Source organism: Cyanistes caeruleus, chromosome 15, assembly GCF_971803275.1.
Source record: "Cyanistes caeruleus chromosome 15, bCyaCae1.hap1.1, whole genome shotgun sequence".
Lineage (NCBI taxonomy): Eukaryota > Metazoa > Chordata > Aves > Passeriformes > Paridae > Cyanistes > Cyanistes caeruleus.
Genome location: NC_141715.1, coordinates 16,246,957 through 16,271,336, shown reverse-complemented (window position 1 = coordinate 16,271,336; position 24,380 = coordinate 16,246,957). Strand labels below are relative to the sequence as shown.

General features: G+C 61.1%; 2 protein-coding genes across 6 annotated transcripts; one reads left to right on the top strand and one right to left on the bottom strand.

Annotated features, from left to right (window-relative positions):
• Nucleotides 1-1,108: 1,108 nt before the first annotated feature.
• ARAP3 (ArfGAP with RhoGAP domain, ankyrin repeat and PH domain 3) lies at nt 1,109-21,426 on the top strand. 5 transcript variants are annotated; one of them, XM_086852175.1, is made up of 34 exons: nt 1,109-1,308; nt 2,766-3,845; nt 4,422-4,480; nt 4,738-4,851; nt 5,259-5,323; nt 8,775-9,044; nt 9,393-9,462; nt 9,868-9,988; nt 10,180-10,367; nt 11,128-11,234; nt 11,317-11,516; nt 11,923-12,008; nt 12,267-12,449; nt 12,661-12,808; nt 13,599-13,730; nt 13,804-13,960; nt 14,095-14,197; nt 14,388-14,586; nt 14,675-14,738; nt 15,007-15,170; nt 15,314-15,526; nt 16,015-16,120; nt 16,588-16,735; nt 16,877-16,945; nt 17,228-17,302; nt 17,416-17,530; nt 17,665-17,793; nt 17,966-18,099; nt 18,255-18,337; nt 18,548-18,583; nt 18,991-19,054; nt 19,146-19,283; nt 19,558-19,596; nt 20,201-21,426. In XM_086852175.1, exons 2-34 carry the CDS (start codon nt 3,767-3,769, stop codon nt 20,762-20,764), a joined length of 4,422 nt encoding a protein of 1,473 aa, XP_086708301.1. In that variant the 5' UTR covers nt 1,109-1,308; nt 2,766-3,766; the 3' UTR covers nt 20,765-21,426. The 5 variants fall into 5 exon arrangements, with proteins under 5 accessions (XP_086708301.1, XP_086708297.1, XP_086708300.1 ...); XM_086852171.1 differs by having other exon boundaries at nt 1,146-1,308; nt 4,778-4,851; XM_086852172.1 differs by lacking the exon at nt 1,109-1,308 and adding an exon at nt 2,427-2,614 and having other exon boundaries at nt 4,778-4,851.
• On the bottom strand, nt 21,373-23,757 carry LOC111935704 (proteinase-activated receptor 3-like). Its single transcript, XM_023936199.2, has 2 exons — nt 23,559-23,757; nt 21,373-22,703 (listed from the first exon to the last, which is right to left on the bottom strand). The coding sequence occupies exons 1-2, from the start codon at nt 23,653-23,655 to the stop codon at nt 21,685-21,687; spliced, it is 1,116 nt and encodes a 371-aa protein (XP_023791967.1). The 5' UTR covers nt 23,656-23,757; the 3' UTR covers nt 21,373-21,684.
• Between the last annotated feature and the right edge of the window lie 623 nt (nt 23,758-24,380).

Sequence of the window (24,380 nt, the reverse complement as noted above, 5' to 3'; positions counted from 1 at the left end):
TGGACACAATCTCATGCTCTGAGCTCTGTCTGAGCAGGGATTTTGGACCAGAGGAGCCACTGTGGATCCTCCCAGCCTGACTCTGCCCTCGATTCTGTTTGTGGAGATGCTGCAGGGTGCCAGACTGTGCTTCACTGCTGCTATGCCTGCAGCACAGCAGGACAGAGATGGTGACAGATCAGCTGTGCTCTGTCCCTCCCATTCACACCACAGACCTCAGCAGCCTTCCCAAGAACAGCAGGGACAAACAGCTTCCTCTAAGAGGCAGAGGGATGGCACGGTGTGCCCCGCAGCCCCTGCACACCCTGAGGGTCCCCGAGCACCCTGAGCGTCTCCACACCCCACCCACAAAGGGTTCCGTGGGGTCACCCGTGCCGTGCCCAGCCCAGGGGATGTGTCACTCCCTGCTGGAGTGGGAAAGGGGAGGAAGGCAAAAGCCTTGCCAGCCTCATGCTGAATTCTGCTTCTGCTTTGCCTGTGGTGAGAAGCTGCCTCTCCCCACTGAACTGCGGGCAGGGGTTTGTACAGGGGGGCCCTGCTCCTTCCCCACCCTCACAATGGCTCCTAGGGGCACTGCAGTGGCGGAGAACGACCTGCCTGGGTTGGAGTGAGGGTGTCCTCAGCTCTGGGCCCTCACAGGGCAGGGAGAGGTTATCAGCCATGGCATGAGGAGTGAGATATCAGCCTTTGACACCCTCAAGGTTGGGAAACAGCTGAGCTGCACCAGCAACCAGCCCTGCTGGGGCTCTTGCAAGAGGTGTTGCGTTAAAAGCAGCTGCGGTGAAAGCCCAGGCTCCTTGCAGGAGAGAATCCCTCTGGATGTCCCTCTTCCACCGCAGCCCCTGCTGGCATCCTGCCCCGCAGCTCACTCCACATCCCCCTGCCCGCGGGGCACCAGAGGTGGGATGAGGCGCTGCATTCCCGGCATCCCCACAGCACAAAGGTTTGGACGATCCCAAATCTTCACCCACGCTGCCCCGGTGCCCTCCCAAGTCCCCTCATCAGCATGAATATTTTAGCCTGTTTTCCCCACTTTGGCCCAAAGGAAGGCAGAGCCCGGCTGAGGGACAGGACACAGCACAGCGTCATTCCTGGGAAGGGACAGGACAGAGGGTGGGACAGGGATGGGGACCAGAGGGTTGGCCTGGAGGAGGGACCGGCAGTGGGAGGCGCAGGGTGGGTGCCGCGGAGCCCGCAGCAGTTCCTGCACGGGACTGCCTTGGCATCACCCTGGAGCCCAGCGCGGGGTGGCCCCGGAGCCCACACGCCACTGTCACCACGCTGCTCCTCCGGAGGGCCCGGCCAGAGGTGAGGGACAACGGCGAGGGCGCCAGGAGATGGATGGGACAGATTTGGGGACAGTGGGGAAGGGCCTGGACAGGCCGTGTCACCGTGCCTGGGTTTGTAGGCACAGGGATGGTGCCCACCTGCCCGTGGGCGCGGCTGCACTGCCCCAAAATGCCACAGCACAACACGGTGCTCGGCACGGCCCCAGAGCCCCAGGAACGGGGAGGTCTCGGGAGCCATCTCCTCACCGGACAAGCCCCAGGCAGGGCAGGCAGAGGACAGAGCCGGCCGCAGATCCCTCAGGGCGATACAGGCATGAAAAAGGGGGGAAATTGTCCCATTTCGGCCGCTGGGCAGAAGCGGGTACAGCCCTTTAACCCTGGGGCGCACAAATCGCTGTGGGACATCCGTGCCCTGCCTTTTCTGCCGGTCCTACACCAGCCTGACATCAGCCCCGTCCTGTTCCCCACGTCCCAGCCCCTGCCGTGACTGTCGCCTCCTGCTCGCTGACAGCGTCCCCCACGTGCTGGCGGGGACAGCCGCAGCCTCGCAGGGCACTTCCCCGTGCCGAGCACCCCGGGCTGGGCAGGCGGGGCTGGGCAGCGGGGGCTCAGCCCGGCTCTCCCCGGCCGGGCTCGGGACGCGGCTCCCGCGGGAGGGGGGCAGGGGATGCGTGGGAGCGTGCAGGCAGCAGGAAGGAAGCCTGCGCCGAACAATAGAGGGAAATGGAGGAACTGGAAAAAGACCCAGTGGCAGCACAGTCAGCACAGATGGTTTAGTGCGGAGCGGCGTGATTCATGGGAAAAAGGCCCTCAGCAGGCTCTGTGCCGGCGAATCCCTTCAGGCTGAGCGTCCCTGGTGCCACACGAGCCCGGCCGTGCCTCGGTGGCGATGTGCGGGTGCTGGCGGTGGGGGGTCCGGCCCGGCCGGGGCTGGCTGGCTGGGAGGCTGTCCCCGCTCTGTTTGCCCGTGAGTCATGCTGACCTCTCCCATGCCCTCGCCAGCAGTCAGAGAGAGAGATTATGGTCTGGCCCTTCCGGCCGCAGAGCCCTCCCCGAGCTGGCCGGCACAGGAGCTCATCCCCTGGGAGGGGCCCCGCTGCTCCCCCCGTTATCTGCCCGGGACACCCCCGCGGCTGCGCGGCTCTGGCGGGTCCCAGCTCTCGGCATCTGCTCCCCCGGCAGCCCCCGGACGCTCAGTTCCTGCCCGGGCTCGGGTCGCGGCCCCACCGACAAAGCGGGACCGGGATCCGGCTCCGGCAGCCCCGGGGAGTGGTGGAGAGGCTGGGGCGGGGGAACATCAGGATGCCGGCTCCTGGAGCTGGGAGGTGAGCGGCTGCGGGGACAGCAGCGAGGCGTGGGGACCTCTGGCAGCATCCCGCGCTCCCGCCCGCTGGATCCGCGTCCTTCACGGCAGCTGCACCCACCCCCTTTCCCTTCCTGCCGCCTCCTCAGCCCCTCTCTCCCCTCCTTGCACAGATGATGGGCTGAGCATCCGTCACAGGGGCACCCCAGGGCCATGAGCTCCCCGTGCGGCCCTGACTCGGATATCGCAGACTGGCTGGCCACCATCCACTTGGAGCGGTACCGGGATGTCTTCAAGCAGCACGGATACCACGTGGCCAGAGATGCCACCTCGCTGGACAGCCACCACCTGCAGCAGATCGGCATCACCGCCACCGGGCACCGCAAGAGGATCCTCACCCTGGCGCAGCAGACGCGGATGCTGAGTCAATCCCGGGCCAGACGTGCAGCAGGAGACACACATTCCCGAGGCACGGAGCTCCCGGATGCCCCCCAGGAGGGCAAGGATGCCATGAGAGCAGAGCCGGGAGGGACTGGTGACGCCTTTGGGACGCAGCCGCGTGTCACCGTGCCCAGCCAGGCACCGCCTGGAGAGAAGGACCCTGCTCCTCCCGCCCCGAAGCCGGTTCCCAAGCCGAGGACGGTGTTCCCTCGCTCAAAGCCAGAGCAGGGATTGGTGCCCGTACCCCCGGCACGCTCCACGGTGCCAGCACACGGCCCGGGCAGCGAGAGGGCACCAGCAGCCTTTGTGGTACTAGAGGGGTTTGTGCCAGGGGAGAGCTCCACGGATTTGGTGAGCCCGGAGCCCGGAGCTGATCCAGGGGCAGCCGTGGCCATGGGAGTGATAGCGTCCCGGCTGAGAGGGCGGGACAGCGCTCGGGAGGAGCCGCGGCCACCCCCGAGTCACGGACAAACCCCGGAGACACGGCAGAAATCCGCACCGCCCGTCCCGTGCGTTCCCCCGCGGCGCAGACCCAGGGGCCCGGCAGCTGAGCCCAGCCCCGGCAGTGCCCTGGAGGGTCCCCTGCCCGCCCCAGCCAGGAGAGACCCCTCGCCGTGCCCCAGGACAGGCTCGCAGGCGGGCTCGGGGCAGGGCCGCCTGGAGATGGTGTCCAACATCATCTACGAGGGACTGGAGCGGCCGCCGGCAGCCGCGGAGGAGCCGGGAGGAGAGGATGGCCCCCGGGGTGAGGGTGTCCCTCAGCCCCCCGCTCTGTCCCCGCAGGAGCAGACCCAGCCGGAGGACAAGTCTGAGTAAGCCGATGCTTTCCCTCAGCCGTGGGAGGGAAGTGGGGGCAGAGCAGGCAGAGATGAGGATCCAGGGAGCCTCACATCCCCCAGACCCTCCCCACAGCCTGGCCCTGCCTGCCTCCAGGTGCTGACAAACCCCTTTTCCCACCCTCCCCGTGCCTTCCCGGAGGGCTGGGTACGGCAGCTGGGATCCCTCTGAGATGACAGCATGGCCCTGGGCCCCCCGATGGCTCCTTCGGGATGCAGGGAGAGGCTGCTGCCCTTTGTCTGCCCCTGTGGCAGCAGGGCTGGGGGTCCCCAACATGGTGAGGGGGTGGCTGTGTGAGAGTTCTGGGGCTGGGGACCAGGTGGGAGATGCTGGGCTGGGAAATGTCCCACAGTCCCAGAAAACACAGCCCGGCAGTGCCAGGATTGGGAAGAGAAGGGAGCAAGGAGGGCGCTGGGAGCAGGGAGGGGGTGCTGCACACTCCAGGGGACAAAGCTGGGCTCGGGAGCAGCGTCCAGCGTTCCTGTCCAGCCGGACTGGACACCACGGACTGCCAGTCCTGCCACAGTAACCCCTGTCCTGTTTCCCTGCAGTCCCGGCTGGCCCAGCGGGGCCCTGCCCCCCATCCCACAGAGACCCAGCATCAAGCCAGGTGAGAGCCCCGGGGCACAGCAGCGACCCCCGGTGTCCCCGAGGAACGGGGACAGTGGGTCACCCACACCCCCTGCCCACCCTCCGGCCCTGCCCCTGCTCCTGCCCCGCTCGGGGACCGGGGTGGCCCGTTCCAGGCACACCCCAACCCCACGTGTGTCACCAGGCAGGTGCCCTGGGTGCTGGGGCGCACTGTGGTGGGCTCGGGGGGTCCCTCTCAAGGACTGGGAGTCCTGGCTGGTCTCTCCCTCCCCGCAGGCACCACTGATGCCTTTCCCTGCCCCGTCTCTGCCCACAGAGGTGAATGATCCGCCCGTCAGCCCCTACAGCGAGACCATCTTTGGCCATGTGGCCCCAGCCCGGGAGACAAAGGTGAGGGGACACTGCGTGGGGTGGTGGCTGTCCCCTGCTGTCACTCTGCAAAGTCGGGAGCTGCAGCTGGTGAGGCCACGGGGCCTGGCAGTGCCTGGGGAAGTTCCTTTCCCCGGAGGTGCTGGCGCTGCCCAGGCTCCCCAGGGAATGGGCACAGTCCCGAGGCTGCCAGAGCTCCAGGAGTGTTTGGACAGCACTGCCAGGGATGCTCAGGGTGGGGTTGTTGGGGTGTCTGGGCAGAGCCTGGAGTTGGACTGATGTATCCCTTGAGCTCAGGAGATTTTGTGATTCTGTTTTGGGTTGAGGGTCACAGGCTGAGCCCCTGCACTGTAGGCCAGGCAGGCTGAGGGGGTCTGGGATGGGACAGGGCACAGGGGACAGGAGATGTGACCATTCTCTCTTCCCAGGGTGTTGGCATCTCCTCTGAGCAGAGCTACGAGGCCGTGTCTGAGCTGGAGCAAGAAGGCTGCAGGTAGGGATCAGCTCCTGCGGGCCACAGGGGCTGTGCTGGGGCCAGGGGCCAGGGCACACCCCTGGGGACAGCCTGAGGCAGGATGGGGGCTTTTTCCCCATGGCAGAGCTGATCAGGGGTGTCTGGGAGGGTGTCAGCAGTCCCTGGAAGAGCTGGCAGGTTTGGAGATGAGAAGGAGCTGTGCTGGTGGGTGGCCCTTGTGGGGACAGTGCTTGGCAAGAGATCTCTGAGTGCACAGCTGGGGCAGCACCGGTGGCACTGGGCACCTGCACACCAAGAGGAACCTGGATTTGGCCTCTGGGAATGGGGAAACACCGTGGGGGATGTGGATTACTCAGAAATTAGATGGCTCCAAGCTCCAGATGAGGGGTTGTGCAATCCCTGAAGGCTCCAGCAGCATCAGATCAGCATCTGCTGCTCACTCTGTGGTGGTGGACAGTGAAATTGTGAGGGGCACCTTTAAAACGCTTTTGAAATGTACTTTCCATAACTCCTGATAGCATCTCAGAAAGAGGAAGGAAAGCTGCTCTTCCCATTTCGCATGGGGAGGGCTCCTTTTCCTGTGTTGCTTAGAGAGGAGGAGGTGAGCTGCAGCTCTGTGGCCTTGCTGGCCAGTGCCTGCCCAGCCTTTCTGGCCCAGCCTTTCTGCCCCAGTGTGGGCCCAGTCCCTCTCGTGCTCTGGCTGGGAGGCACTGCGGTGGCTCCTGGTCCAGTGGCACAGATCACAGCCAGGAACAGGGAACTGCAAATACCTGGGAACTGGAGTTTTGTAAACAGAAGTACTGAAATCTCCTGTGGAGGCTCTGGATTGGGTCAGAGAGGAGCTGGGCACTGACCTGTTTGCATCCAGTGGCTTCCAGGGAGTTGGGACCCCAAGGGAATTGGCCAGGAGCTTGCAGCTGTGGGATTTTGCAGCTGGCCTGGCTGAGAAGAGGTGGGATGTGACCATCAGCGGTGTCAGGGGCAGCAGCTTAAAAGTTTTTTTCTCCCAGCCCAAGCACCAGCATGGCTGGGGCATGAAGAGAGGGAAAGGAGGCAGAAAAGCCTTTGAGAACCTTTTGTACTGTGCTCACAGGCTCCATCATCCAGCTGCTCCAGCGCCTTCCTCCCACACCCAGCCTTGCTGGTCCCAGCAGATTCCCTGGAGCAGAGCTGTGGATCCTGCTCAGCTGCTGAGGGGCTGCTGGCCAGCCCTGGCCACAGCTCTGCTGCCTCTGTGGGACCTCCTGGTCCTCCCCTGCAGCTCTGGTGTTTGTCCAGCTCAGCCAGTCCTCATCCTTGTGTCACTGGGAATGACCAGGCGTCCTCTGCAGCCCACCAATCCACTTGTCATGGGAAATATTTTCCATTCCCAAACTTCAGAGAGGCCCTCCTGCCCCTCTTCCCACCTGTGGTAACTCCTCTTGCCCTGTTCTGGGGGAGCTTTGTCTGGCCCACGCTGCTCCCTGGCCTGGGGTGTGTGCAGTGTCAGTGTCAGGAGTGGGCAGAGCCGCCTCACCTGAGGAAATATCCTCAGAAAGAGGAGGAGGAAATGCAAACCTCCCTGCAAACTTGGAGCTGGGTCTCTGAGGGTGCAGCAGGAGCATCGGGTGGGATTCACCTGCTCTGAGTCTGAGCACCTGCATCCACCTGGTGATGCTCAGCCCCCTGAGATGCCGGTGCCCTGCTCCAGCCATGGGTCTCCAGCCATGGGCACAGCTGTGTCTGTGTCACCCCACAGAGCTCAGGGGACTGGGTCAGACTCACCAGGTGCCATGGGCTTTGCTTGTCCCTGCCAGATGCTCAGTGCTCTCCATCTCTTCAGTTTCAGTGACAGCTCAGGAAGGAGCTGTCACAGATTTTTTCCAGTTTTCCTCTCACCCTGACCCATTCCGTGGGTCTGCCTCCCAATCAACCCTGGTCCTCAAGGCTGCCTGTGACTCACAGAGTCCTCCAGCCACACCGTTCCCTGTCCAGTCCTTCCTGAAGCATCTGCAGAGCAGCCTGGGACTGCAGCCAGATGAGTCACCCTGCCAAGGCTCTGTTGTGCTAATTCAACAGCAATTCTCCTTGTGCTCCAAGCCTCAAAGCCACCCAGGGCCATTTCTTGTCTTTCCTGGAGCCAAAGTTTTCCTTCTCTGTCCCCTCCTCAGTCCTGTACACTTCTCTGGAGCAGACCCCCAGCTGGGATGGCTCCAGCCCAGCATCTTCCCAGGCGGATTTTGGGTTTGATCCTTGTGAATCAGGGACATCTGATGTCTGATGGCCTCAGAAGGTACCTGTCCAGGGCCTGTCCTAGGATGAGGCAGTGCCCAAAGCCAGGTGTTGGGAGAATTTATGAAGAGGGGGTGTTTGGGGTCCATCTCCTGGTCCTGAAGCTTCTTGTGAACTTCCACTGGAGACATTTTCTCACTGTGGGTGTCTTCTCCAAAAATGTCTCCATCTCCAAGAAGGATTCCCACAGCTCACCTGCTCCTTTCCCACGTGGTTCTGCTCCTTGCTCCTGCTGTCTTTGTCAGCTGTCACCCAGCTCCTGTGGCTGCAGCAGGGATGGCCAGGAGAGTCCTCTCAGTTCCCCTCATGACCCTGCCCTCATCACTCACCCTGTCCCCTGCAGATGCCCAGTTTGTTCAGGTGCTCCTCAGACAGGAGCTGGGACAAGTCTTGGATCATCCTTGTTGCCTTGTTAGGAGCCTCCTCCTCCCCCTGGCACTGGATTCCAGAGTGGAATTTGGCAGGGATGCTCTCCTGTGGGTGCTGGGGTGTCCCAGCTGCCACAACCGTCTCCCTGCCCATCACCATTGCACCTGGGCAGGCCCCCTGTGAGCTTCTGGGACTGACAGACATTTTCCAGCACATTTCCTTTCCAGGGGAAGAAAAATGCCTAGCTGAGAGGGCTGATGGGAAGGGGCAGGCTTAGCAGTTTATTTTTATAATTTCCTTTTATTGTTACGGCTGGAGAGCCTCAGCAGGCCTGGCTGGGGGTTTAGCACGGCTTCCCAAGGAAAGGAGGTGGATGCAGGAGTTCCACCAGCCCAGCATTTTGGCTGGACACGAGAGCAGGCACAAAGGTGTCGTGGCAGGAGTTTCACAGTGCTGGGAATGCTGGAGGGGCAGGGGAGGGAGCAGCTGGGTGTGGAGCAGGGAGCAGGACATAGGACTGGGGACCCACCTGGCCTCCCTTTGCTGCCTGTGAAGAGGGGAAGGAGGTGATGCCAGGGGACTGGGGATGTGTGGTGGTGGCCCGTGTGACACTCCCTAGAGCAGGGAAGCCCCAGCCTTTGTGCCATCCCGTGGGACTGGCTGATCCTCGGGCTCCCGAGCACTCGCGGAGATGCAAACCCCACCATCCCTGGGTGCCCCAAGCAGGTCAGGATGAGGCCAGGAGCAGTGCCAGGTGCCCCCAGCTGGGGTGGGATTGAACAGGACCCCGCTGCGCTGCCCAGCTCCCTCACAGCCCCTTTTGCCGCAGGACGAGCAGCGAGTGCAGCAGCGAGGGCCGGAGCGAGGACGAGGAGAGCCGGAGCCGGCTCATCGAGCGCATCGTCCAGAACGACACCGAGGGATATTCCACTGTGGAGGCCCCGCACCCCGAGGACGCCCCGTTCAGCCTGCCAGCCCACCTGTACCCTGACGAGGTCCTGGATGACCTCACCATCTCCCCATATGCCAGCTTCACGTCGCTGTCCGAGCCCCGGCCCACCATGCTCAGTGGCTGGCTGGACAAGCTGTCCCCGCAGGGGTATGTGTGGCAGGCGTGGAATCACAGCGGGTTTTGGGTTGGGAGAGACCTTCAGATCATCTCATTCCTCTCCCTGCCGTGGACAGGGACACCTTCCACTACCCCAGGTTGCTCCAAGGCCCATCCAGCTGTCCTGGAACACTTCCAGGGATGGGGCAGCCCCCATAGGTAAAGCCCCCTCAGGCGAGGCGACGTGGCCGCACTGGTCACTGTGCTCCCCGTGGAAGAGGGAAACCTTGGGTACCCCAGCTGTGCTGCAAGGCCCTCTGTGCAGCTGGGCCTGGGAGGAGAAAGGGTCTCTGAGGGGGAATCATCCCCTTCCCAACAGCTTTTCTGCCATCCCAACAGGAACTATGTCTTCCAGAGGCGTTACGTCCGTTTCGATGGGAAGAACCTGATGTACTTCAGCAGTGAGAAGGTACCGAGGGGCAGAGTGGGGCAGGGTGGGGAGGCTGAGCCTTGACACCACCTGGGGATCTGCCACATCCCCTTTGCCTCCCCTCGTCCTTCTGGAAGGAGCCAGCAGTGCTCTGCCATCTCCAGGGTGGAGCAGCCCAGAAGGTTCCCAGCCATAGGCAGCCCAGGATAGCAAGGGTCCCTCAGCTAGCAGGGGCAGGAAAGGGGAGGTGCTGCTGGAAATAGGGTCCCAGTCACGAATCCACCCCTTCCTGAATCCCCAGCACCCACCAGAGCACCCAGGGGATGTGGAAGATGTGCCAGGCCATGTCTGGGGCTCCTGAGTGGGATGTGGAAGATGAGTCAGGTCATGGACGTGCCCTGTGGGAAGGGCAAAGGGGGTAACCCCAGCTGGGGCCTGTTCCAGGAGCCCTATTCCAAAGGAGTGATCCCACTGTCTGTGATTGAAATGGCTCGTTCCACCAAGGACAACAAGTTCCAGGTCATCACCAGCCATCGGATTTTTGTGTTCCGCGCTGAGAATGAGGGTGAGTGAACACCCAGGCCAGGGCCCACCAGCCCTAAGGAACCGTCCCTGCCTCCCTTCTCCAGCCAGAGCATCCCGCAGGCAGCTCTCACCCCATCCCCTAAACATCCCCTGGCTGCCTTCTGGGTGCTCTGCTCCCTGCCAGGGCTGTTGGGAAGGGCTCAGCCCTGCTCCCTCCTGCCTGGTCCCCAGCCCAGAGGAATGAGTGGTGCTCCACGCTGCAGAAGAAGGTGATGGAGCAGCGCCTGGTGGGGTCCCGGCCCCGGCCTGCCAACACTGCCCACTGCCAGAAGTCAGGAACTCTGGAGCTGAAGGGCCAGAAATCCAAGGTTTTCGCAGCCCTGAGCCTGCCTGAGATGTGGCTGTACAAGAGTGAGCAGGTTTGTGGCCAGAGCAGACCCCGACATGGGATGAGAATGGTTGAGGAAGCTGAGCCAGGGCTGATGGCAAAGGGAGAGCAGAGAGGAAATGGGTGGGCAGGAAAAAGGGAATGGCAGAGCAGGAAGCTGGAGGTCCTGCCCAGGGCAGCAGTGATGGGTACCAGGAGTGGAGCCCCCTGCCAATCACCAAATTACCATCATCTCCAGCAGACACTTTGGTCTTGGTCACACCAAGCATCCCAATCCATCCCAGGACAGTTGGATCAATGGCCACACAATCAGCAGCAAACATACCTGCTGCACAGGGGGCTCGCAGTGACAGCTGTCCCTGTCACCTCCCACGCTGCTGCTGCTGCTGCTTCCTGCAGAATGCCTCACTTCCTTCCTGCTGAATTTTCTTAGCACCCCTGTTTTTATTGCCATCACCTCACTTCTAGGCCGCCTGCTGTGCACTAAGCACAGCCCTGAGGTGTTGGCTCAGGTTGATATTTGTTTTATGAGTGTCCCTGACTCCAGTCCCCAAAAGAAAGGGACCTGGACAGCCATATTTCAGGGGTTGTGGGCAGAACCTGCCTTTCATTTGAAGGCATAATGTATTTGCAGGGTGCTTTATGTCAGATGAGAGGTGGCTGAGAGAGTGTCAGGGCAAAGCAGGGCTGGGCTGCTGGAATGCTGTAGCTGCAGCCCCAACACGCCAGGCACGCCCAGCGTGGTGCGTTCACACCAGCAGAACCAGCACCGCTGTCTCTCTGAATTGCAGTTCTTCAAAATGGGCATTGCCGTGTGCTTCATCGAGATGCGCGGCTCCACCATCCGCGAGGCCAAGAGCCGCAGCTTCGAGCTCATCACGCCCTCCAAAACATTCAGGTATCCGGGCGTCCAGGGAGGATGAGGAGGGAGGAGCAGCCGGGCTGGGTGCAGTGCCCTGAGGCCTTGCTGCTGCTCCCAGCTTCGTGGCGGAGTCGGAGCGGGAGAAGCGGGAGTGGATGGAGGCGCTGCAGGAGGTCATTGCCGAGATGCTCTACGACTACGAGGTGGCAGAGAAGATCTGGTCCAACAAAGCCAACAAATACTGCGCTGACTGCTGGGCTCTGAGTCCTGACTGGGCATCCATCAACCTGTGCGTGGTCATCTGCAAGCAGTGTGCAGGTGGGACAACTCCCAGCGGACACAGGGGCACCTTCACAGAATTCACAGAATTCACAGAATTCACAGAATTCACAGAATTCACAGAATCACCAGGTTGGAAGAGCCCTTCAAGATCATCGAGTCCAACCCAGCCCTGACACCTCAGCTAGATCGTGGCAGCGAGTGCCACATCCAGTCTTTTTTTAAACACATCCAGGGCTGGTGACTCCACCACCTCCCTGGGCAGGCCATTCCAGTACTTTATCACCTTTTCTGTGAAAAACATTTTCCAAATAACCAACCTTTATTTCCCTTGATGCTTGGGGGGTGTGGGCTGGGCTGGCCACACTGGCTGGGGTGTGGGTGTGACTTGGGGCCCAGTTCCCTGGCAGGATTAACAGGGTTCTGACTTTCCTGTTCCCTGCAGGGCAGCACCGCAGCCTGGGCTCCAACATTTCCAAGGTGCAAAGCCTGAAGCTGGACACCAGTGTCTGGTCCAATGAAATTGTGCAGGTGAGGCACTCAGGATGCAATGAAATTGTGTGGGTGAGGCATTTGGGGTGCAATGAAATCATTAAAGTGAAGCACTCAGTTGTCCAATGAAATTGTGCAGGTGAGGCACCCAGGGCAGGGCATGGTGGGCCCAGGGGCCAGGCTGCTCCTCGGGCCGAGCAGCAGCCCCACAGTCTCCCTCGGGATGCAGGAATACTGGGAATCCTGCTCCTCCTGCTGCCCTTGGGGCTCACCATGACCACAGGGACTCTCCCACAGCTCTTCATCGTGCTGGGAAATGACCGAGCCAACCGGTTCTGGGCCGCTCGGCTCCCCGCCACCGAGGCCATCACCCCGGACAGCGGCGCCGAGCAGAGACGGGACTTCATCACCCGCAAGTACCGGGAGGGACGGTACCGCCTGCCCCACCCGCACTACGCCACTCAGGAGGAGGTGCTCCAGGTAAGGGACACCTCGAGGTGCTGGGAGCCTCCCCAGAGCTCCTGGTCTGAGGTGTCAGCACCTCCTGCCTGGCTGTGTGTGCTCACTCCCTGGTGCCAGGCAGATTTGGGGAGGTTGTGCCCTGGTTCGGCTGCCTTGGAGCAGCCCTGGGGGGAAACCGAGGTCTCCATGAGGCAGGATGTGGTCCCTGAATGTGCCCGTTTCACCCCAGGCATTGTGCACTGCAGTGGCAGGACCAGCCCTGCTCAAGACCATCCTGCAGTTCTTCTCATCCTCAGAGGCCGCTTTGGCCTCTGATCCTGCTGCCAGCGAGGATCTTTGGTGGGGACCAGAGAGCAAAAGGCCCAGGAACCTTTCAGGTAACGAGGACCCTCGAGCCCCATCTGGCTGTGGTGGAAGAAATTCCTGCTGGCCCTGCCCCTCCTGGCATGGCCCAAGGCTGGGGACACTGTGGGTGTCAGCTGTCCTGGCTCCCTGGGGGATCACTGCCGAAGGATTCCTCTGGAATCTCTGACTAGCGGGCTCCTCTGGGAACCCCACCTGCATGAGCGGGATCTCCCTCTGGCACCCACAGTTCGGTGGGTGCCTGCTCCCACCCTTTTGGGATTTTAAGAGAGATGTGACTATTGGGAGGTGTTTTAAAGCATGATTTTTTTTTTTTTTTTTTTTTTTTAATGAAGAAGTGAGAATGTTTTTATTCTGTATGATAGGTGTTTGTGGTTAGTGGTTATAAGATTACAGGCTATAAGGTTTTTTAAAGGTTAATTAGTTAATAAACGATTGTTACAAAAGAATGTTTTTACTTCTACAGTAATAGTTAATTATTTTGTTTTATACACTTTTGCTGTAATACAGACTCTCAATTAATTATATAATGATATACAAATCTATTTGTTATACTTCAATTTTTCTAGTATTTTTATAACAACTTTTATATCTTAACTTTAAAACTTCCTACTACTTAGCTTAATGTTTTTCTATTTAAACTATAAACTTACTTTCTTGTTGCGGTCTCTGAATCGGGAAGCTTTTTCTAAAGTCTTCAGTTGAACCCTGTATTCATTTCTGTGTTTGGGTCTACCTGCATGAGATTTTGAGAATTTTCTGTGCTCGGAATTCCCACCCCACCCTCAGTACCGTGTCCCACAGGGAACCCCCGAGTGCGGGACCCGGGTCCAGAGGGGGTCTACAACGAGATCACCCAGCCAGTGACACACAGCGGGTACCTGTACCGGGCCACGGCCCCCCCGAGGCTCCCAGGGGCCAGGAAGAGCAAAGAGGGTGAGCATGGGCAGTGTGGGAGGGAGCCAGCGGGTGCCCACCCCAGTGGCACTGACCCCTCCCGTTCCTGCAGACTTCCAGCGCACGTGGTGCTCCCTGGAGAGAGCCCTGCTCTTCTTCGAGACTGAGAAATGCACTGAGCCCCTGGGCCACGTTGACAGCGGGGATCTCATCTCCCTGGGGGTCAACAGAGCCCACCAGGCACTCACCAGCCCCGGCCCCACTGAGAGGTACCCCCCAGCCGTGCCCCAGAGAGCGTGGGGCACACAGACAGCAGGGCTGGGCTCTCTGCTCGGTGCAGTGGCTGCTCTGGCTCTGGGGGCAGGGTCAGCGTTGTCCTCATGGGCTGGTTCATCCTCTGCAGGTTTCGCTTCACCCTTGAGCTCTTTCTCACTGGGGAAAAAGTGCAGCAGCTGGGAACTGATGGGCCCGAAACACTGCAAGCCTGGGCCAGCGCCATCGGCAAGGTGAGTTGCCCTCAACGTGCCCTCAACTTTGTCCCTGCTTCCCTACTGTGATTCCTCACAGTTCCCCATGCTCTTTATCCGCTGTGGGAAGCACTCTCCTACCTTTCCAGGGGCTCCCATCCTCGTGGGGGTCAGCCCTCAGGCATGGAGCCCCATCTTCACCTCGCTTATCTCCTGTTCCACCCCACAGTGGTTCACCCCCATGAGCTGCCACTGCCTGCTGGGCTACGAGTTCCAGCGTGTGGGCCAGCTGCGCTACAAGTGCATGCTGAACCCTGAGCGCTGGCAGCGGGCCTTCTTCATCCTGCAGAAGGGCCACCTCTTCATCTGCCCCGCCGAGGAGGACGGGGCCGAAGACAGCATCAACCTGAGGCGGCTGCAGGAGCTCAGTGAGTGTCACAGCCCGGGATGGGCACTGCGTGGGGCGGCTGTGCCACCACCACGTGGCTCTGACTCCTCAGCTTCTCACCAATGCAGGTCTGGTTCCCGCCACGGACACCCCGGAGAAGAAGGAGCTGCTGGTCCTGGTGGAGATGGGGAGGTGAGTCCTGGCTGTGGGGATGATGGGGAATGGGCCAAGCAAGCTCAGCATGTTGCCCAGGGCAAAGGCACGGATGGATGGGCTGATGATGATCCCAAATCCCTGGTGGGGAAGTTACTGGGACAGCAGGGCTTGCAGAGGTGTTTTGGTGGGGCAGGGTGTCCCTTGGCTCAGCCTGGCTGGCTCTCGCTCCCCGTCAGAGGCAGGAGGGGATAATCTGACCCTGTGACAACCCTCATTCCCTCTTTTCTGCCCTTGTTGCTCTCAGGACGTTTTACCTGCAGGGCTTGTCACGGGCGGACTCGGCGGCGTGGTACAGTGACATCCAGGCGTCAGCAGGGGGCCGGGGCAACGCCCTGAGGGACCAGCAGCTGAGCCGGGGGGACATCCCCATCATCGTGGACTCCTGCATCGCCTTCATCACCCAGTACGGTGAGCCCAGCACGCCCTGGCACCCGCCGGCACATCGGGATGGCCGATGGATCTGGGCAGGAGGCGCCGCTCTGGGGCCGCCAGCTCCATGAGGGATCCTCTGAGCAGAATCCAGCCCCTGTGACCCCATGTCCCTGTCCCAGGGCTGCGGCACGAGGGGATTTACCGCAAGAACGGAGCCAAGTCCCGGATCAAGGTACTGATGGAGGAGTTCCGGCGGGATGCCCGCAATGTCAAGCTGCGCATCAGCGATAACTTCATCGAGGACGTCACTGACGTGCTCAAGAGGTTCTTCCGGGAGCTGGAAGATCCCATCTTCACCCTGGAGCTGCACCCACAGTGGAAGGAAGCTGCAGGTATCTCCTTCACCCAGCCCTGCTCTGCCGCTAGAGGACACGAAATAGTGGGCAAGAGTCCAAGTTTGAACACCACACACAACCAGTTTTCCTGTGGCTGAAAAGCCTTTATTTGGGGTTTTTTTCAACCCTTATATAATTTTTCCAGCCAGGTTACCCTGACTGGTAAAAGGAACAACACTCCCTTTGGTCCCATTGGTGGGACCAGAGAAAACACACCAAGGACATCTGCTCAGTATTGTTTTGGGAAATATTATCTCTTTACAATAACACAACTCTGGAGAAAAACTGTTCCCAGGAACTTTTCCCCTGGGAACAGATGAGCCCCTGAAAGGCTGAAACTTCTCTCAGGCTCAGACATCCTGTCCACACTGCTCCTCTCTGGGTTTCCTGGGGCCAGCGTTCCTCTGGAGGGGGTCCTGATGCCAGCCTTGGTGTCACCTCTGGATCTGCTGGGTTCAGCCAGGATCTGGTTTTCCTCCCTGCAGAAATCTCCTCAAAGCCGCAGCGCTTGGAGCGGTACAAGGAGCTCATCCATCGCCTGCCTCGCCTCAACCACAAGACCCTGGCTGCGCTCATCGGGCACCTCTACCGGTCAGTGGGGCCCTCCCCTCGGGGTCCCCTGGTCCAGCCAGCACTGTGGGGTCTCCCTGCTGCCCAGGGAATGCTGGCTCCTATCCCTAAGAGATGGGGATCCCCCACGCCCTGTTCCACCCACTCAGCTGGTGCTGGAATGTGTCTGGGATGCCTTGAAATTTCCCAAAGTCATCCTGCAGCAAGGGGGAGTGACAGGAGGTTTGGGACTAGGGGACATCAACCTGTAAGGATGTAAATGTCATCCAGCTCTCCAAAAAGACAGAAAACACTCAGTTCCAGTCTTGAGTCACAGTTTGAGGTCACACTGTTGTCTGGTTTGACGGCAGAGGAAAATTCTCAAAACAGGAACTGCCCAGTTTGAAGTTCCCACTGCGGAGGGGCTGGGGACACCCAGGCTGTTTGTGTGAGGCAGAGGAGGGTGCCTGAGCAGGACCAGCCCCTCACCTCTGCACTCCTTGTGCCAGGGTGCAGAAATGTGCAGACCTCAACCAGATGAGCACCAAGAACCTGTCGCTGCTCTTCGCGCCCAGCCTCTTCCAGACCGACGGCAAAGGGGAGCACGAGGTCAAGGTGATGGAAGATCTCATCGACAACTACGTCAGCATCTTCAATGTAAGCAGGGGCCTGGGTCTGAGCCGGACCCCCTTGGATCCCCCTGCCCACCTCTGCCTCCCGCTGCATCCCTCCACATGGCCCTGTGTCCTCAAGCCATGTCCCGCTCCACACTGACCCTGTGCACCCTTCCTCCGGCAGATTGATGAGGATCAGGTATCCCAGATGGATCTGGAGAACAGCCTGATCACCACCTGGAAGGACACCCAGGTACTGGGAATGTGCTGGTTGTCCCCCACCACACCAGGGACCCCTGGCCTGGTGGGACTGACTGGGGGATGGGGACACTCCCAGCCACCCACCCTGGTCTCCACTGTCCCATATCCACATTTGGGAAAGGACCCTCTCTTATGTCTCCTGTGCCCATCACCTTGAGGCTCCTGCCCAGGGGAAAAGCAGCCCCAGCTTCCCAGGACACCATCTCCAGACCCCGGGAAGGTGGGATGTGCTCAGCACCCACACCAGCACCAACACCACCTGCTCTCCCCACAGCTCTCCCAGGCAGGGGACCTCATCATCGAGGTTTACCTGGAGCAGAAGGTGCCTGACTGCTGCGTCACGCTGAAGGTGAGTCCCAAAGCAGGGCTGTGCCATGCTCTGGTGAGGAGGGACGCAGGCTCCTGGCATCCTGGGACCCATCCTGCACCACCCAGCGCAGCTCCCCGTGTGTCCTGCCCCAGGTGTCCCCCACGATGACAGCAGAGGAACTGACCAACCAGGTGCTGGAGATGCGCAATGTGGCCGCCAGCCTGGACATCTGGCTGACCTTTGAGGCACTGGAGAACGGGGAGCTGGGTGAGCGGGGGGGGGGTGGCCCAGGGGGATGCTCCTGGCATGGCTGGGGGCAGTGTGGGTGGCTTTCTGATGCTGGCAGAGGGGACTGGCGCAGGGAAGGGGACACAGTGGTGAGCGTGTCCCTGTGTCCCCAGAGCGGCCCCTGCACCCCAAGGAGAAGGTGCTGGAGCAGGCCTTGCAGTGGTGCAAGCTCCCGGAGCCCAGCGCCGCGTATCTGCTGGTGAGGAAGGTGCCCATCGGCGAGGGCAGCTGCCTCTTCACAGGTAAGGCAAGCACAAAGGGACCCAGAGGTGTCCCCAGAGGGGGACAGCTCTGCCTGAGCTTCCCCTTGCCTTGCTCACCACCCTGCAACCATCAGGGGCACATCACCAATGGGATCCCCCTGCAATCCCACCCTGCCAGCCCTCCTGACCCTCATGTCCCCGCACTGGACAGGTGCCAAGCGTGAAACCCCCAAGTGTGGGCTGCTGAAATGCCGTGAGGAGCCCCCCAAGCTGCTGGGGAACAAGTTTCAGGAGCGTTACTTCGTCATCCGGGACAGGAGGCTGCTGCTACTCAAGGAGAAGAGGGTACTGGGGGATGCTGTGGGATGGACCTGAGCACCAGGGCTGGGAGGAGAGGCAGGGAGGAGGAGGCTGGGGACAGCAGCGGCACAGTGGTGGCTGTCCTCCTGGCAGGGAGGCTGGCAGCGAGCTGGGCTGACCCACAGGATGTCCTTTCCCAGAGTGCCAAGCCAGAGCGTGAGTGGCCCCTGGACGCAGCCAAGATTTACATGGGCATTAGGAAGAAGCTGAAGCCACCAGCTCAGTAAGTGGGACCTTCTGAGCCCTGGCCCTGGGGCAGATACCCATCTCTCAGTCCCTGCTCCTGGAACCCAAACCTGGCTGCTGAACTACACCAGGCTCTGCCTGGACCCAAAGCCTGTGTCCATGGGGCGAGCTCAGCCCCACTGCCCACAGACCCCAGACTGTGTCTGAGCTTGGCAGAGCTGCCCTACAGCCTTGTGTTCCTTTCCAGGTGGGGTTTCACACTGACCCTGGACAAGCAGCAGCTGTGAGTACCTTCCCCTGCTGTCCTGGGGCTGGGGGAGGTCAAGATCTGTCCCCACTTTTAGTGGGACAGCCAGGGGCAATGGTTCTGGGGTCAGGGCAGAGCTGGGGCACCTGAGAGGCAGAGTGGTGGGGCCACATTGTCCCTGCCACAGGATGGCAGCCAGGCTCCAGGGGCCACACAGCCTTCCTGCCTCCCCACCCACACCAGCACCCCTGGGGGCTGCTGGGTGCCCAAAAATCTCTCACCTTGCCCTAAGGCAGCAATTTGGGCATGCAGAGATTTGCAGAGATTTAGCTGCATGGGGTGTAGATGAACCTGAGAGCCCCAGGCTCACAGACAAGGTGACAAGGGGACATGGGCCCCACTGTCTCCACTCCCTGGCAGCTTCTCCACTCTTTGCTGTGCAGGTACCTGGTGTGCTCAGGGCAGGCTGAGCTGTGGGACTGGACCACCAGCATCCTCAAGGCTCAGGTGGGTGCAGGCTGGTGGTGCCACCCAGCTGGGCAGGGCGGGGACGGGGCTGGCAGGGCATGAACCCCGTCCCCCCTGTCCCTGTGCACAGCACGACGACCTGCGCCCTGTGGTCCTGCGCCGACGCTCCTCCTCCGACCTCGCCAAGCAGAAATTCGGGACCATGCCACTGGTGCCCCTGCACGGGGACAGCACTGACGCCACCATGCTCTCTGCCAACCAAACCCTGGTAAAGCCCCTGCGGCTCCCCCTGCCCACAGGTGCTCCTGTGCCCATCCTGCTCCTTGTCCCTGTCCCAAGACCCTGTGCCCACCTCAGGGCTGGAGGGGCTGCTGCACCGACGGGTGCTGTGTGTGCCATGCTCATGTCCGTGCCCATGTCCGTGGCAAGCTCTCCGTGCCTGCAGGCTCCTGCACCCTCTGCCCCTCCCCTGCCTTCCCAGGCACCTGTGACCCTGCTCCGAGCTCTCCGTGCTCACCCCTGTCCATCTCCTCTGTTTCTAGCGCCGCCTCCACACACGAAGGACTTTGTCCATGTTCTTTGTAAGTACCTGCACACATGGAGCATCCCCTGCTGGCTTTGCACGGTGCCAGGGCTCACCTGCAGCATCCCACAGGCACTTGGAGATGTGCCCACCTTGTGTGCCCGCTGCTCTGCATGTTCCCTGCCTGGGGGTGTGGGTCCCTGCGCGGTCCCAGTGTGGGCAAGCAAGACCACATCAGTCCTGCCCAGTTCCCAGAGCCTCTCCCACTGGGCACACGTTACCCATAGGGTATCAGCAGAAGAAATGTGAGGAAAAGAGGTTTAGGTGTGCCTTGTCATCAGATTATTTCCAAAAAGGACCAGGCTGAACCTCATCTCACCTGGCTTTGTGCTCTGCGTGGCATCCACCTGCTGCCCCACCCCGAAACCCTCTGCCGAGGGGTGCTGGGTTGGTGGCATGGACCATGCCCGGCAGGGATCAAACTCCCCCTTCTTCAGCCATGGGGAAGGAAGGGCAGCAGTGCCTGAGCCAAGGACCCGGTGGGAGGGAGGGTCCCTCACGGGTATCGGCCCCACGGTGAGGCAGTGCAGGGTGAGGGGGACACGGGGGTACAGCTGAGCTGTGTGGGCACTGCCCCTCACCCTGCCCCCTGCCCTCCCCAGCCCATGAAGATCCAGCAGGACTCCCTGGAGGAGCAGCAGGAGAAGGAGGCAGACATTGATCCTGTCTACGAGGAAGTGGGGAACTTCCCCGAGCTGGCGGCGCTGGACCTGGGGCAGGAGCTGCTGGCAGAGCTGGCCATGCCCCCCGTGGACAGGTCCAAGAAGCCATCTCCATTCCCCGAGCAGCCTCCAGGCACTGCCCTGCGCTCCTCACTGCCTGCCAGCCCAGCCCACAGGGTGACAGGTCCCTCTGTCACCAAAGCCGTGTCCCTCGAGAGGGGTTTGAACCTGGAGAGCAGCAAAGCTCCAGCCCCGGGGCTCAGACCCACCAAAACATCCTCTCTGGAGAGGAACATGGAGCCTTCCCTGGTGCTGGGCAGGGACTGGGAGCAGGCAGCCACACCAGGGAGCAACCCCACGGCAGAGACCACCCCAGAGCTGCCCAGGAAGAGGAGCTTGCAGCCTCCCTCACCCATCAGTGACAAAGTGATCCAGGAGCTCAGCAGCGTCATCCTCAGGAAGAGCGATGGCCAACTCCCAGGGCCAGGCCAGCCGGTGACGTGACCTGCTGGGCCAAAGGGGTGGCCACCAACCTGGGGGTCAAGTCATGCCCGGTGGCAGCGATGATGGGTACCCCAGTGGCAGAGATGATGGGTACCCCAGTGGCAGAGATGATGGGTACCCCACACTCCCACGTCATGGAACCCCCACACTATTCCTCCTCCTCATCCCGGAGCCAGGCTGGGATCAGGAACCAAAGGGAGAAGGGGCGACGGCCCAGGATGCTGGGCCTTGGTACCCCCTGGGGGGAGGGCTGGGACTGCTGCCCCCTGTGCCCTTGCTCATGGGTGGCACATCTGTCATCTGTCACCGAGGGACGCAAGCAAAGGGGAAAACAAAAGCAGGAACGTGGTGCCCGCGTGTTTTGGCAGCACGGCACCGTGCCAGGCAGGCGGCACGGGGTGCCTGCCAGCACGGGGAGCACAGCGTGTCCTCTCTCCAGCACTGGGCCTGCAGGGCAGGGCCAGGACACCCAAGCCATCCCCCCTTCCCTTCTTGCATCCGCTGTGGTGAATTCTGGGGGGAAAGGGGGAGCAGCAGGAGCAGGGCTGGCCGTGTGTGCCTGGTGTGTAGTCCTGGCAATGGAGGGCAGCCCCTCCTCAGCGAGGGTGTTTGTACCTATTCCTGCCACCAGCAGGGAGAAATAAAGGTTTATTTGTACTCTGGAGGGTTTGGTCACTGCAGGAGGAGGGGTGAAGGATGCCAGGGTCTGGCAGATGGGGAGATCGGGGTGCCAGGCACCCAGCTGGGGGTCCCATGGGATTGGGCAGCGCTGCTGTCATCAGGGGAGCAAAAATGAGGCAAAATCCTCGTCAACCTCAGATCCAGGTGGGAATTTTTGCCCAAGTCTATTTCCAGCCCTTCGTGGTGGGCACGCTTCAGGCTCCCTCATCCCCGAGGCATGGGGGCACGGCTTGGCAGCCCTAGCTCTGCCCGCTGGACCTCAGGGGCAGGGCCATCTTCTCTGTGGACCTCCCCAACGAGGCCTCGAGCCCCTGCAGGCAACGGCCTCCTGCATCCCGGACCCAGCCCCGAAAATCCTGGGAGACATAGAAGTAGATGAAGGGATCAAAGCAGTTGTTGCAGGCGCTGAGCACCAGGACCAGGGCGTAGGAGATGTAGGTGCTGTTGTTGCACCCCGTGGGCTCCAGCAGGTAGTGGATGAAGAGCATCACGTTGCTGGGCGTGAAGCAGAGGATGAAGACCATGAGGACCAGGGCCAGGACACGCACCACCTGCCGGTAGTTCCCTCCCTCGGCCAGCAGCCGCGCCAGGATGCAGCTGTAGGAGACGGTCATGAGCACGAAGGGCAGGCCAAAGCCCAGCCCCACCAAGGACAGGAAATAGTAGCCAAAGAACCTTTGGGTTTCCTTGTCTAGCACGTCGTGGCACGTCGTGATGTTCAGGCTGGAGATGCTGTGTGTGTGGGAGCGCAAGAGCAGGGGGCTCATGCCCAGCCCCACCACCAGCCAGATGCCCACACAGATGCCCACCTTGGCCCTCGTCCAGCTGGAGCCCTTCCACAGGAACGGGTGCGCCACGGAGATGTAGCGATCCAGGCCAATGCAGGTGAGGAAGAGGATGGAGCTGTACATGTTCCCATAGAAGAAGGCCACCATGGTGCGGCACAGGTAGTCCCCAAAGAGCCAGTGGTTGCCCAGGAGGTGGTAGGAGATCTTGAAGGGCAGCAGGAGGACAAAGAGCAGGTCAGCCCCAGCCAGGTTGAGAAGGAAGATGGTGCTGGAGCATCTCCTGAAGTTGGTGGCCAGGACCCAGCAGGCCAGAGCGTTGGCTGGCAGCCCTACCAGCAGCACCACGGAGTAGAGGGCAGGCAGGAGGCGGGTGCTGAGGGTGCTGTTGAGAAAATCTTCCTCAGAGGCCTGGGAGCACACGTTCTTCTCCAGGGGAGTGAGACGGAGCAGGGATCGCCCTCTGACCAGCGCTGTGGGGACATGAGGCATCGGGCTCAGCCTGCAGCAGGAGCTGTCACCCCTCCCTGCAGAGCCACCACTGAACACAGGAGGTGGCATCTCCCCGTCCCCTGCCAGGGGAGCCCCCAGCATCCCTCGCCCTGCAGAGCCACAGTCTGTGCCAGCCACCACGGCAGCGGTGCCAGCCCAGCCCTGCCCTGCTCTGCTCCCACATCCCTGGAGCTGCTGATGTCCCTTGTCCTAGCCAGCCCAGCACAACGGGATCAGGAGGGCAGATGGGAAACCCACAGCAGCACAGGGCTGGGATAGTCCCAGCCATCTCCCCAGCTCAGCTCCCCACCACAGCCAGAGACATCTCCTCTTCCTGTGGTCAGGGGCTTTTCGCTATGTGCAAAGAGCAAAAGTGAAGAACAGGAAGGCCCCAGCTACCAGAGAAACAACTCAGAACCAAATCCCTTTTCTGGCTTTCTCAAAAAAAAAAAAAAGCCATACAGGCTTTGCACATCACCCCCAGCTCCAGAATTTCTATCCTGATGGTCCCCAGAACACCCTACCCCGGGGGGCCTTGGTTACATTTGGTTGTCTCCCACAACCTCTGCCCCCTCTCCACATCCAGGGGATGGAAAATTCCGGTTATGAGAGCAGTAATCTGAATTTTGCTGCCAAAAGAGGAAATGCTGTCTGGGTTTCAGGTCTTCACTCAGATTCTCAATGTGGACACTGAGGGAAGGCAGATAAGCGGGGCCCCAAACTCTCCCCGTGACATCCAGCCATCACCTCCAAGTGTCATGGGGAGTGATGTTGGGGTGTCCCAGTGAGGTGTCCCTGCCCTACCCCACCACCCCCAGACCCACCAAGGCACTTACCTGAGGAGGGCTGGGTGGCAGAGCCAAGCCAGGCACAGCCAAGCAGGAGGGTGACACAGGCAGCAGCAGAAGCAGGTGACAGCACCAGCCAGGACATCTCTGTGGAGCAGCCACTGAGCCAGCCGGGCCAGCACAAATGGCACGGGGCTGGTGACACAGCAGGACTGCCACCAGTCCCTTTCCCTGCTGACGCCCTCCCTTTGGCTCCACCACGTCACGCCACGTCGTGCCCACAGCCCTGCGGGGTGCGCAGCCAGACTGAAGTATGAGGTGACTGCCAGCTGTCACCACCACCAGCATCCGGGGGATCCAGCCATCGAGGGGGGAGAGATTTCCAGCTGCCATCACACAACCGTGAGTAGGAGGAAGTGGGCAAGAGGCAACTGGGGGCAGACAGGAGAACCACAGCGGGAAGATGGAGCTTTTTGTGCCCCGTGTGTGGGACAGGAGGGTGGCAGCCGGTGCCCAGCCTGGTGACATGTGGCCCTGCCCCACTGCAGCACTCCAGGGCACTGGGCATCCTGCCCAGCCCTGTCAGGACCAGACATGCCCAGGTGCCATCACTGGGGTCAGGCTGACAAGCTGGTGTCACAGCTTGGTGTAGATGGGGCCTCCCTGCATTGTTCCCTTCTTGTCACCAAGTGGGTGGCTGAGTGACCTCCGGTCTATTTTCCTGGCTAAGAAGGGGAATAACAGAGCCAGTGACACATCCCCAGCCCAGCCTCGTGCTGGGCTCGTGCTGGGGGGACCAGGACATGTGCAGCCAACCCCAGAAATGCCAAGGGAAGAGAAAGATGGGAATGAATGGGACTGTGGGGAGAG

Excerpts from the sequence above, each read along its gene's own strand:
- ARAP3 (XM_086852171.1), top strand. The coding sequence starts at position 2,806 with ATGAGCTCCCCGTGCGGCCCTGACTCGGATATCGCAGACTGGCTGGCC. Across the intron at positions 16,736-16,876 it reads ACTACGTCAGCATCTTCAAT|ATTGATGAGGATCAGGTATC; the intron begins GTAAGCAGGGGC and ends TTCCTCCGGCAG. Across the intron at positions 18,100-18,254 it reads TGCTACTCAAGGAGAAGAGG|AGTGCCAAGCCAGAGCGTGA; the intron begins GTACTGGGGGAT and ends GTCCTTTCCCAG.
- LOC111935704 (XM_023936199.2), bottom strand. The coding sequence starts at position 23,655 with ATGTCCTGGCTGGTGCTGTCACCTGCTTCTGCTGCTGCCTGTGTCACC. Across the intron at positions 22,704-23,558 it reads TGCCACCCAGCCCTCCTCAG|CGCTGGTCAGAGGGCGATCC; the intron begins GTAAGTGCCTTG and ends ATGTCCCCACAG.